The sequence below is a fragment of the Thalassophryne amazonica genome, chromosome 2 (genome assembly GCF_902500255.1).
Source record: "Thalassophryne amazonica chromosome 2, fThaAma1.1, whole genome shotgun sequence".
Classification (NCBI taxonomy): domain Eukaryota; kingdom Metazoa; phylum Chordata; class Actinopteri; order Batrachoidiformes; family Batrachoididae; genus Thalassophryne; species Thalassophryne amazonica.
This window is the reverse complement of record NC_047104.1, coordinates 135,440,363-135,454,185: the sequence shown is the minus strand read 5'-3', so window position 1 is coordinate 135,454,185 and position 13,823 is coordinate 135,440,363. Positions and strand designations below refer to the sequence as shown.

General features: G+C 40.2%; 1 protein-coding gene across 1 annotated transcript in view; it reads right to left on the bottom strand.

The window, feature by feature from the left end:
• Window positions 1-13,823, bottom strand: part of fbn1 (fibrillin 1) — a 269,481-nt gene that overhangs the window by 67,276 nt on the left and 188,382 nt on the right. Inside the window, exons 41-49 of the mRNA XM_034194183.1 lie at window positions 11,295-11,417; window positions 11,034-11,192; window positions 10,895-10,966; window positions 10,675-10,800; window positions 6,372-6,494; window positions 634-759; window positions 441-557; window positions 224-349; window positions 11-130 (exon numbers count right to left, since the gene is read on the bottom strand). Coding sequence (XP_034050074.1) covers window positions 11-130; window positions 224-349; window positions 441-557; window positions 634-759; window positions 6,372-6,494; window positions 10,675-10,800; window positions 10,895-10,966; window positions 11,034-11,192; window positions 11,295-11,417 — 1,092 coding nt within the window. The remainder of the gene's footprint in view (window positions 1-10; window positions 131-223; window positions 350-440; window positions 558-633; window positions 760-6,371; window positions 6,495-10,674; window positions 10,801-10,894; window positions 10,967-11,033; window positions 11,193-11,294; window positions 11,418-13,823) is intronic.

Here is a 13,823-nt window from a genome sequence, read left to right as displayed (position 1 = left end):
GCGGATATACCTTCACAGGTTTCCTCATGCAGGAAGTACCCAGCTGGGCAGATACACCTGTAAGAACCGTCCAGGTTCAGACAAGTTCCCGCTCCACAGGTTCCAGGATTCACTGCACATTCATTGATATCTGAAAGAAAAGACACAGCAGCCACCACACAAATACGGTGAGACATCATCGTTTTAAAATCCATGAAGTAAAGCGTTGGAAGAAGCTTTTTACCTGCACACAGCCTGCCATCCAAAGTGAGCTCATAGCCATCATGGCACACGCACAGAAATGTGCCCACTGTGTTCACACACTGCCCGTTCCGACACAAGCCCCTCTGGGTGGAACACTCATCAACGTCTGATCAGCACACAAACGCCACAGCATGTCACATCAGTGCATAACAGCTCTGTGAGGTCACTACTGATACAGAAGCACATGTCTCACACACCTATGCAGTCACTGTTGTGTGAGTTGTGAAAGCCGGGGTAGCACAGGCAATTGTACGAGCCCACCGTGTTCTTACAGGTCCCGTTGCCACAGGGTTGCCTCTCACACTCGTCCACGTCTGAAACCACAGAGCAATCTCATTTACATTTCCCAAATTCATGCGGCAAAACCACGAAGAGCTGCTGTGGACTTACCGATACACATCGATTGGTCACGTGTGGTTTTGAAGCCATTGGGGCAGATGCAGCGGTAGCTCCCCAGTGTGTCGATGCATTGGCCAGGGTTGCACACACTGGGGTTCTCCATGCATTCATTTCGATCTGCACATGAAGGAAGATGCACATGAAGGAAGATGCTTCAAAAACCTATTATACTCCTGATACCCAGATGAAATGCCATTTTTAGAGACAATATCTATTCCCTAATCTGACACATTTTTCATTTTAAAGCAGGGTGTTGCAGTGGGACACTATGCAGCCAGTTATTTCAAATGATAGGATAAATGTTACAGAGAATAATCATCACCCTGTTCATCTTAAACATGAGAAGGCCGGTGTTGCAGACTGAACGGTCCGCCCCTAAAAACGGTCCGTCTTTTGCATCTGTGCATGCGTCATTTCTGACCACAGCAGCACATCTGAGACGGAGACTCTTCACCCAAAGCAATCAAACCTCTTAAAAACCTCTTAAATCATCCTAAAGTCAGTTTTAAGCAGAAACGAGGCTGTTTTAAGCATAAATGAGGTGAAATTCTGTGACGTTTTGAAATGTCCGACGCGTATTGAACGCACCAGCTAGCAGTTCGTTTAGCCGCAGCGATTTGATCGCATCTGCCACCTTTTATGATGACATAATGCTGAATTTATGTGGAAATGATGTTGTACAAAAGGTTCAGATATCTGTCGCTGAGACAGATGATAAATGGAGTGCAGTTTGAAGCAGAAATGAGGTGATAATCCATGAACTGCGTCATCAGGGGGGACTGATTTTTAGGGGGACCGTTCGGTCAGCGACACCGGATTGTTCCAATAAAATTAGTGGTGACTTAAATACACTGTGATAGTTCTTAAATATGTTAGTGGACTGGCGGTTATCAAAGCTAGCTCTTAGCTTAGGTATGAGCACCACTGAATGTCTGTTATACAGTTGAGGACAAAATTATAAGTGCATAAGAGCCCCCCAATGAAATGTAACATTTTCTTAAAAAGTTTCACAAGTGCTTTTTTAACAGAGCAACAATTTTTAATGCAGATTTTTTTAAACGCCCAGGTTGTATTTTTAATGCTTACATTATTTTACATTGCACACAAAAATGAAATTATTTCAACAAAAACCAAAAACAACTAGGGTCAAAATTATTAGCCCCCTTAAGAACTGATTTTTGTTTTTTTGTTGAATCATAGCAGAAACCACTGCTGTGCGATGATGTGCTTTAACTTCACAACGCTCAAAGCTTGTAAAATCTTGTAAAGCTTGAAAAATCTTATCTTCCAATGTACACACAGCATAACAAACTTAAAAAAAAGGGTTTGAGCTGTCGCTTGAGAAAGCATCATGCCAAAAACAAAAGAAATCAGTTTACACTTGAGAAAAAGAATTGTTGAAGCTGACAAAGCAGGAAGAGAAGTTATCACCGTGTTTCCAAGTGTCAAGTCCTGAAGTGAGAAGTATCATCAAAAAATTCAAAGAGAGCAACGCATCACAGAACAAGCTTGGCAGAAGGAGGAAGCGAAAGATTTCAAATATTATGGAAAGAAACTAGTGATAGATGTATCTAAAGACCCCCGAACAACTGCCAAGACTCTAGTGAATGACTTAAGCCTGGTTCACACGGCAAGATTTTAAAATTATCTTTAGGTTTCCAAAGCCTGAGAGACCATACACGTGGAGATTAAAAAAAAAATCATAGATGTAACAGTGTTGGTCGAACACAGATTTCACACACGAACATTCCCAGGTCAGACGGGAAATCTCGCAAAATCTCTCAAGATTAAATGTGACTTCAGAGTAAACAAATGGGGATAGTTTGTGGACTATTTACAACAGAGGAAAAAGCAATACAAAAAGAAAAAGAAAAAGCATTCTTTGAAGGAGTGGAGACAGCGCAACCACTGGACTTTCTGGTAAGTCAGAACAGCTGTTTTGACTTTATTTTCCACACTGTGTGTCCATCACCTCGCTTTCTGATTGGCTACACGTCACATTCAGCAGGCTGCGTGCTCGTTTGTGGTTGGAGGACACAACACACACTGCGATATCGGGCCAAGACAATCCAACATGTTGAATATCCCCTCCTGACGTCCTTCTGAGCAGATCAGAGCACTGTTAACACACCACACACGAAAGGAATATCTGATAAGATTATCTTTAGCGTCACCACGATAGTTAGGGCGTCCTTAAGATTGTCAGAAGGGGAAGATTGGGTCCGATATCGGCCTAATTATCTTTCTGTTTGAACCAGGTTTAAGCCACGTCAGGAATTCTAGTCGCAAAGAACACAATCACTAGGAGCCCTGGGACTGAGGTCGAAGACCAAGAAAAACTCCACTTCTGCAGAAGAGACACCTCCAAGCCAGATTGAAATATGCAAAGAACAACCTGGAGAACGATTATGCATACTGGAAGTTCATCCTTTGGTCAGATGAGACAACACTGGAGATCTTTGGCCATAGAGATGTTGCTTATGTTTGGAGAAAGAAAGGAAGCGGTGACTAAATGCTGTGGGGATGCTTCAGTGCGTCTGGAACTGGGAATCTCCTCAAGGTGGAAGGAATCATGAAGAAAGAAGGATATGTAAAGATTTTGAAAGAAAACCTCGAGCCGTCAGCAATAAAACCGGGTCTGGGTCTATGCTTTGTCTTCCAACATGACAACGACCCAAAATATACGTCGCTCCTGGTGAAGAACTACCTCCAAAACACCAAAGTGAACGTTTCTGACTGGCCTCCACTAAACCCTGACCTGAATCCCTTTGAAAATCTGTGGGGTGAATTGAAGGCCGAGGTCCATGCCAGAAGACCATCAAATCTGGAGGAGCTTGAGAGATTTGCCAAAGAAAACTGGGCTGGGATTCCTCAGGAGACGTGTCTGAAACTTGATGAAAACTACAACAAATGACTGCAGCAAAAAAGACACACAACTGACTATTAGCATTGTTTTAGCAAATGTATTAGCAAATTCCTTGCTGTGTTAAAAAAGCACTTGTGAAAAGTTTGCATAAACTGTTATATTTCATAGTTTAGTGGGAGAGGGCTAGCAATTTTGTCCTCGTCTGTATGTCAAAAATGTTTTGATGTACACTTGTTATGTCAAACATTCTTTTGCATATTACAAATTGCAAATTGTATGAAATTTATTGTTATTAAATGTAATCATAAATCCTTATTAAGATCTGCTGACTAAAACTGACAACCAACTTTTTGTAGAACTGCAAATCTCACCTGTAAAGTTTTAAACCATCATTGTAAACAGTCATTTTGAAGAAGAAAATGTAGACGTTTAATGTTTGATTCTAAGTCTTACACTGATTTAACCAGAAATGACTAAATGGATCAGTTTATTGTTTCATCCATATTTTCCTTAATTTAGCAGAATAATGTCCTACAGTGTTTTTAAATGAAGACTTTTTAAATTTAATTTAATTTATTTTATTTATTATTATTATTATTAATTTAATTATTATTACATCTGTTCAGTTCATTCTCACTGCAGTCTGAGAGGTTATGTGGGTACAAATTCTCACATCAAAACAGGAAGCGAGACAGGATGTTTATTTAACATTTGCTTATCAGCGAGGCTTGTCCAGACACAGCATTCATCAGAAAAAACACACAAACCCTTAATATCTGTACAGCCATAGAGAACTACAGCCACACAGTCACTTTTTGACCATGCTGCCTCTGGGCTTTCATCTTACTGGGTACTGTATTTGACACAAAAGAACAGTTCGACCTCATTGATATACAGTCCTGACCAGACTTTTTGGCACCCATAAAGCTTATAGTTAGGGCTGGATCAGGTGACCCTGAACCATCCCTTAGTTATGCTGCTATAGACGTAGACTGCTGGGGGGTTCCCATGATGCACTGTTTCTTTCTCTTTTTGCTCTGTATGCACCACTCTGCATTTAATCATTAGTGATCGATCTCTGCTCCCCTCCACAGCATGTCTTTTTCCTGGTTCTCTCCCTCAGCCCCAACCAGTCCCAGCAGAAGACTGCCCCTCCCTGAGCCTGGTTCTGCTGGAGGTTTCTTCCTGTTAAAAGGGAGTTTTTCCTTCCCACTGTAGCCAAGTGCTTGCTCACAGGGGGTCGTTTTGACCGTTGGGGTTTTACATCATTATTGTATGGCCTTGCCTTACAATATAAAGCGCCTTGGGGCAACTGTTTGTTGTGATTTGGCGCTATATAAAAAAAAAATTGATTGATTGATTGATAAATTGTAAGTACAGAATTTAAAATATATTTAGCGAATCAAATGCCGAAAGTGATTGAAAAAGGCTGTCACACATCAAAATAAATAATACATAGTACATATCTATGTGTGACATAGTTATTGGCACTATTTGGTGAATTTATAGAAACCATCACTTATACAGCCAGTTTCCTTTGTACAGGTCAGGGGATGAAAACATGAACATCTGAAAGTCATCGAATATATTTTGGACTCCATTTACATCAGTCACTAAGAAATACAAACAGTATAGTACTGTATCTAAGTCTCTCTGGAGTCGGCAGCTCTCGAAAACTGAGTGACTGTGCAGAAGGAGACTAGCGAGTGAAGGTACCAAGACACCTATGACAGTGTAACTCTCAGGAGGTATAACCTTCTGTAGCTGGACAAACTGGGGAGAGTGAATTTTGTCAGTGCGTCTCCAGTTATACAGCTGTATGTTGGAATGGAAAAAATATGGGTTTTTTTTAAAGAACGGGTGAAATTTGAGCTACACTTTGTCAGAAGGCACATGGGAGACTCAAACACCTGTTTTATTTTCTTGCATACTGTAGCTGAAATTTCCCATTTTATTCTGAAGAGAATCATTCTCTGTTCCACTCCAGACTGGTCGTGCAACAGACAAATGTTGCACTATCCCCAGTTTCACATTCACACAAGCACAGAATGTCTTCACAGTTGTTAGGGGTGTCTTGGTGGCTTCCGTCACGAGTCTCTTTCTTGTAGGGTCACTCAGTTTTGGAGAACTGTTCCCTCTTTGCAGACCGTACACTTCCATGCTGTTTGTATGTGTTAATGATTTATGTAAATGGAGTGTAAGAATTGCAAATGTTCTTGTATGCATCCCCTGACTTGTCTAAAGAGAACTGACTTGAAAATGATGATTTATGGTACATCAAACGATTTCAATAATTGTGTACAGTGTGCAATTTGTAACCAAGACTACCCCCCCCCCTTTTTTTAAGAACTTTGTTGTTATTGTTGCTCTTCAATAACTTTAGAGATTTTAGTAAATATTCTGATTATACTCTACCTAATTGGTTAATTGGATTCATTTCTGAGCATATTTTAAATTCTGTACTTAAAATGCAGGGATAATGACAATAATTTTGTAGTTTAAGGAAGTACATGATCTTAGGGGGTTTTGGGGGGGGAGGGGCGGTGTTGGTTGATCTCATCCTTTCTTTAATCTCGTTTTTGTGTTTTAACCAAATCTGTTTAGTCTTCATTGAAGTCATGGATAGATAAAACACCACAGCTTCAGTCAGTAATAAGGACACACCCCCTCATAGCCAAACGCAAAATGTGCTCGGTTTCAGTGCAGAAGGTTCCCGGTTCAAACCCCAACTCAAGCGTGAAGGGACTTACTAAAGAAATAAATACATTTTAATAGTTGTTCGTTCAACTTACTTTGCTCCTGAAAGCTGATCCGAGTTTTCTTTGAGTTCTCTCCAGGACCAAAAATGTGTCAGTGGACTTACCGAGACATTGTCCTGTGGGTGTGAAGCGATATCCAGCTTTACACTCGCAGCGGTAACTTCCTGGCATGTTCAAACAGTCTGCATTGGGCTGGCACACTGGTCCATTCTGACACTCATCAATATCTGACAGATGTACAACAGAAACATTTACATACTTAAAAAATGTACATTAAATCAGTATAATATTTATAGCACAAAGTGATACCAAGTCCTAATGTTCCACACCATGACACTGTTTGTGTGATGAAACTACAGTATGTGGCCTCTGTTGGAGTGTTGACAATTGCCAGAGATGTGGGTCTGACGTACGAGGGTAGACTGAAAAGTTCTAAGGCTCACCAAGAAGGAGAAATGCCATTTCAATTAAACTTGGCATGCATTAAGTTCAACTCCTCTGATGACTAACTGTGTTATTTTCTTCCAGGTTGTGAGGTAGTTTGTGGTTCATAGCCAAGTTTGAATGTTCGTGGTAGAGGGAAACGGCAAAAATGGACAAATCTGGCATCGCGGTGTGATTAAGTACCTGCATAAGAAGGGGTTAAAGCCCAAGGACATTCATGCGGATATGGTTGCTACATTAGGGGATGAAGCTCCCTCCATATCTACAGTGCAGAAGTGGGCAGCTGAATTTAAGAAGGGCAGAGAGACCCTTGAAGATGACCCAAGGTCTGGGCGGCCTGCAACAGCCACAACCCAGAAAAACATTGACCTTGTTCATGAAATGGTGATGGACGACAGACGATCGACGATTAATCAGCTAGCAGATGCTGTGGGAATATCCCATGAGAGAATTGAACACATTCTGCATGAAGAACTTGGAATGTCAAAGGTGTCAGCTCGGTGGGTGCCACGTCTTCTGACGCCTGATCAGAAACGCACCAGGCTAGTCATGTCGAAGGCAAACTTGGCGCAATTTGAAGAGGATCCAGCCAATTTGATGCCAGTTGGGTTCACCACTTTGAACCAGAGACAAAAAACAATCAATGCAGTGGAAACACCCAAGGTCTTTTCGTCTGCGGGGAAGATCATGGTTTCAGTTTTCTGGGATGCCAAGGGCATGGAGTTCATGGACTATCTTGAAAAGGGACAAACCATAAATGGACAGTACTATTCTAACCCTACTGAGACAGTTACGCGAGGCTATCAAAAAGAAGCGACCACGAAAGCTGACGAAAGGGGTGCTGTTCCATCAAGACAATGCACCAGCTCACAAGTCAACAGTGGCCATGGCCACTATCCACGAGTGTGGATTCGAACTGGCAGATCACCCACCATACTCCCCTGACTTGGCACCCTCGGACTTTCATCTGTTCCCAAACCTGAAAAAAAAACTTCGCTGGGTAGCACTATCGGAGCAATGATGAGGTGATGGCTGCCGTTGAGGACTATTTTGACTCTCAAGATGAACGCTTCTATGACAAGGGAATCGAAGCACTCAAGCACCGCTGGAAGAAGTGTGTGGAGTTACAGGGAGACTATGTAGAAAAATAACCCTGAATTTGTTAAATTCGACAACTGCATCATAGTCAGCCTTAGAACTTTTCAGCCTACCCTCGTAGAACTGGTAAAATCTGTATGGTAATAGAACCTTTTACAAGTTTCTTAGAACAAATATAGAGCAAATGTGAGATTCATTGATGTAGTAAGACTGAAATGCAGGAGAACAATGACAATTATTTATATTTCAACTTCAATTTATTGTCATTGATATAGTGCCAAAAAAAGTTGCCTCAAGGCGAGTCACACAAGTAAGGTCTAACCTTTATACCCACTGACATACCCATACTACACATTGTTAAATGAAATTGAGACTCTTCTCTATTTAAAAGCTACTATAACACAACAGAAATTACCATTTAACCTATATATGTTATCTATGATAGTCTCAAAGATGGATAGTTGGTGCAGTGCTATGAATTACATTTTCTCATATATGCAGTCATCTGGGACATGGTATTGCACCCTGGTTGGTTGTGGGCAGGTTGTGTCAAGATTCAAGATTCAAGATTCTTTTATTTGTCCCCAAGGGGGAAATTTGTCTTGGACACACAGGCAGCCACATAAAATACACTAACTAAGTACAGACATGACAAGACAGCCCCAGACAATACAATACAAACACAATAACACATTAACTATCTGCTCTTTGGTTTGAGTTCAGGAGGTTCACTGATATAGGGAGGAATGAGTTTTTATACCTGTTTAGGTATCTCTTTTTTGTTCGTTAATCATGTGCTCTTTGATAGTCCTGGAGGTGCTTTTGCTCTACTGCATGTCTGGATTTTTACACGCTACACCACTCCAGATTGTTTTGTTGTGTGCTTGGTTTTCTCATGTGTTTAGACCAAATTCAGCTATTTTCATATGTCTCTTGAGGACATCTTTGAAGCAAAGCTTTTTGTATAGTACATCCATGTTTAAGGTGTCTGCATGATTTTTTTTTTTTTTATGAATGCTGGCTATTTCACTCCACAGCTACAGCAAAAAGTCTGCTGCTCCAGTGACATCCTCCTCAGTCAAAGTATTACTGAAAACCAGATCACTGATTTGTGCATGCAGCCAAGTGCACACAGATGTGATATGTACAAAAACAATCAGGACAGACTGAGTGCATGTGTGTGAGGGGTGCACGCTCACAGTCTTCCAAACCAACAAACAAATATATTTTTGTAGTTCTTGCAGCAACTATATAGACACGTACAACGTGTAAAGTTTGCAGAAGTTCAGCTTTAAATGGATCTTATAATGGCATTATAGTGGCCCATGTCCACATACAATAATTATTTTGTTTTGTTGTTGTTTTTGTTTTTTTCTTCTTTTGGAGGAGGTACTGTTTGTTTGTTTGTCTCCCTGGGTGCCAGTAAATTTTTTTTTCCAATTACTCTAAATGATAAGAGCCTATGCAGCCACCTCCAGAAATAGCAGTTTTTAGAGCACTCCAGGGTTTTTTTCCCCTGTAGTTGCCCCAAACACTTAGAAATTGAAAATCCCTGAACTTTTCAGAAAGCCACCACACCAAAACTTACCACTCTGTGAGGTTGAAGGTGTGAAGGGTAAAGCTTTTACTAACCAACCCTGATCTGTGATAGCAGATTGGACAGATGTTATGTTCCTGCTGACGGTGAGTGCTTTTTATCACTGTACATTATAGTAAGCTAGTCATTAGCTGTTTATTGTTGTCACAGAAAAAAAAATCCTTATAAGGTTCCATGTCCACATATCATTGAGAAGCGCTGAGAGAGAACCCAGAAGTGTATCATCCCAGCAGTTTCAGCATTTTCAGCGGGGAATATAAACACTGAGTGGGAGATTTGTTTCGATGACAGGAATAAACAGCACACTGGTTGGTTGTGGGCAAGCTGTGTTGATGGTCATGCACTCTTTGGTAGTCCTGGAGGTGTTTTTGTGCTACTGCATGTCTGGATTTATACATCACACCACGCCAGATTATTTTGTTGTGTGCTCGGTCTTCTCATGTGTTTGGATCAACTGTCTTTTTTTGTCTTTGTCTCTTGAGGACATCCTTTTAATACATCCCTGATAGTACTTCATTGCTTATAACTGCTTAGGATGTAGAGCTATAAAAGGTACACACCCTCAGGAGGAACATATGTTATGTCCAATCTACTAACACAGATGGTGGTTTGTTTTTTAATTGTTGTTTTTCTTTTTGTCTCTGTTGTGATCAATTTTGAGTGACAAATCAGGAAAAATAAACCTGTCTTCCTGATTGTGTGAAAATGCACTGCAGTGACATCACAGCATCTTTCTGAAAATTTCAAGGATTTTCAACTTCAAGGCACTCAGAGTGGCCACACAAAATAGGCAGACTTGAGATGAGTCAAATTGGATGAGGTATTTTGGTGCCTTTGCAGCACTTTACTACCAGAAAAATGCTGTATGGACAAGGGGCCTTAATTTTCTAACATTCTGTCAGTATTTTGAACACAGAAATACAATCATAACAATGATCATAATGTGCAATATAATGTGTGATATCTGGTAGCAATGTGTTTCACATGTGCAATACTGCTGTTTTTAAATATACAATACACATGTCAACATCTGTACAATCCCTCTACACTTTACGCTTTCACTGTTATTTTCACTTATTGTCACTTTGATAATAGTAATGTTAGTTATATTAGACAGAATTTTACTGTGTTAATGTATTGCTTGTTAATTGTGTAGTCTTTGAAGAAGGCACTCAAATAAAGAATTCACTTCACTCTGTCCATATGACAAAAAAAAAGCTCTGAATCTTGAAACTTGAGAAGCGAACTTCATTGACGTGCAGCCTTACCTTCACAAATCAACAGCTTGTCATTATAGATGAAGCCTATTGGGCACTCGCACCTGAAGCTGCCAATCATGTTGATGCACACTCCGTTCTCACACACTGCTGGGATTTCCCTGCACTCATCAATATCTAGCACGTGCACAAAGAACAAATTTCTGGCACATGAAAAGGGCAAATTTTTCTTTTCGTTTCACAAATCTTTGAATTCTTCTGAAAACCTCACCGATGACCCGTCCGGTGGTGATGTCGATGTAATATCCTGGTCTCTCACTGCCGCACAGGCTGGAAAACTCATCTGTGTGAACATAATTGATTGAAGTTGAGAAATACAACCTTGCGGATTCGCATGTATTTGAACTCACCGGTGCTAGGCACAGGACACTGTTCACACGGTTTATTCCACGCTCGGCCGATGTTGTAGGAGCAGCAGCACATCTTTTTGGTCATGTTAAAGGTCAGTTCTCCGTCACATGTTCTATTGTCAGAGTAAAAGTTCCTGTAGCAGTAGCTCTTCCTCATATCTTCACGTGCGTGAGAAAAGACAGAGACGATGGAAACAGAACAATGTCACAGCCATTTCAGTGTAAAATACCATCCACATAGGGTGCAGCATGCAGACATACCCATGCAGTTGTTTCCTCCATTAACCTGCATGTAGTCCACAGGACAGATACAGGTGTAGTTCCCGATGGTGTTGTAGCACTGGCCTGGGCCGCAGATACCTGGTTGTTCGCACTCATTAACATCTGCACACAGTGAGGACAGACCGGAATGAGATCATCATTTTGTCAAAAGCAAAAATGGTAAATGGACTGCATTTATATAGCGCTTTTCCATCTGCATCAGACGCTCAAAGCGCTTTACAATTATGCCTCACATTCACCCCGATGTCAGGGTGCTGCTGTACAAGGCGCTCGCTACACACCAGGAGCAACTAGGGGATTAAAGGCCTTGCCCAAGGGCCCTTAGTGATTTTCCAGTCAGGCGGGGATTTGAACCCATGATCTTCTGGACTTAAGCCCAACACCCTAACCACTGGACCATCACCTCCCCTAAAAGTAGCGATTAGCTTCCTGTATATTAGTGGAGGTGAAAATCAATCTAACAAACATTAATGATAATAGAAGCTCCATATCAGACATGCCTGATGTCATGTCATATAATGTGTCATTTTTTAAAAATAAACTTTTACCCCAACATGTCCAGGACCTGTTTAAATTAAAGGACTCCAGTTATAAATTGCGAAGAACATTACAATTTGAGACATGTTAAAACATGTTAAAATGGGCATGTGTGTAGGATATGTACTCATATGTGTGTGTAGGTATATAATATTTGCATAGTGTTGATGTATAGATAGGGTATAAACATTGGGAAAATATTTAATTTACTATTGATTACCTTTGTTTTTTTTCATTTGTAAATGTCTATTCACAAAAAGGAAAAATGGACAAAGAAAAAGAAAAAAAATCACTTGAAATGGGTTATATGTATATGCTTAAACATATGTGTATGCACATATGTGAGAAGGTATAGGAGTATGTGTATATATGCAGCCTGGTCTCACGGCAAGTCGTGATTCATTCATTAATCTATTGGTTGGTGATATTGTGACGAAAAGTGCCTCATTTTCGTCACAGCAGCACAAATTCATTCTCATTCATTCCATGATGGCTATATGAAATTAAAAGTGAAGCGGGGGGGTAAGATTAGGTTATGGTTAAGGTTAGGGTTGGGGGCGGGAGTAGGGTTAGTAATAGTGAGTTAACAAAAGCCCCGTCAGGAACATTTGACTCATTTCGTCACGGGAGCACGAACAAAAAAAACAAAAAACATGAGACTAGGCTGATATACTGTATGTAAATATATTTTTATGTAGGTATGTATGTATGCATGTAGTATCTATGTATGATGTACGTATGTATTATGTATAGATATAAATCTCTTGGTGTTAAAGATATGATGTGGGTGCATTTATAATGTGGTTTTTGATATGTCTAGAATAAATTAACCTGAACAGAACTCAAAGATTCAAACTACTGTAAAAAGTCATTGTGTTTCTGTTAAAGGTGTTAATAATTAGAATAAGTGACCTGATAACATTAAATCATTTGGTACCTTGGTTGGCTTTAAAAGGCTCTATAAAAAATCATTTAATTACTTGTAGAATGATGAATTAGGTTTATCGATGTTGTTTTGTTTTTGGGTTTGTGCACGGTACACTGTTGTTTGCATGATTGTGTTTGAAATTTTAGTTCAGTGATTAATTTCTATTTTGTATTTGGTATCAAGAGTACATACATATGTACACATTTTAATTTTTTTGGTTAAAGGGGTGGGCTTTTATAAGCTTTTGCATCTGTCTGCACCCTTTCGGGCACATGGGTACATTGTTAAATTGTTTTCTTTAAGAGTTCTCTTTGCTATTTTGAGTCTATGTGTGCCAAATAAATTCATTCATTCATTCATAGTCAGACAGGGACAGTGCACAATAAAACATTAACCTTGTATAAAACAAAGAGAGATGCGTTTGCACCAGGTTTTAGTAAAGCTGCAATTTTACGCCTGTAGTCCGTGGTAAGGTAGAACAATAAATTAATGACAGAACAGGATATAAATGAATGGAATATAAGAGACGTACAAACCATCAGGTCATAAAATCTTACATCATCCCCATATCCCAAACCACCAAATTACAATAGTTTACACAAACAAAATTACGAATTGTTCCTGAATCATATTAAGCACAGACCTGACTTTTTCAGAAATTTATGTTCACATTGAGCTCCAGACTTTCAGCCAGCCTGCACTGGGTGAGCCTGTTCCCGTCAGGTCTCAGAAGCTAAGCAGAGCGGGTCCTGGTTAGTACACGGATGGGGGACCTCTTAGGAAGAACAAAAGGGAGCAGCCAAAATACAAACAACAACACTGAGCTCAGGAGAAAGGACGGAGGACCATTCAGAAAGCTTCCTTGATCCACTTCAGTAATAGTTTTGATATGTGTTATTATCCTGTTGTGGCAGGGGTGGTGGCCAAGCTTGGTTTCAGTGCAGAAAGTTTCTGTTTCAAACCCCAACCCTGCCATATTCTCCATGTAAAGTGAAGTTGTGTCAGGAAGGGCATCCGGCATAAAAAAAAAAAAAAAACTTATG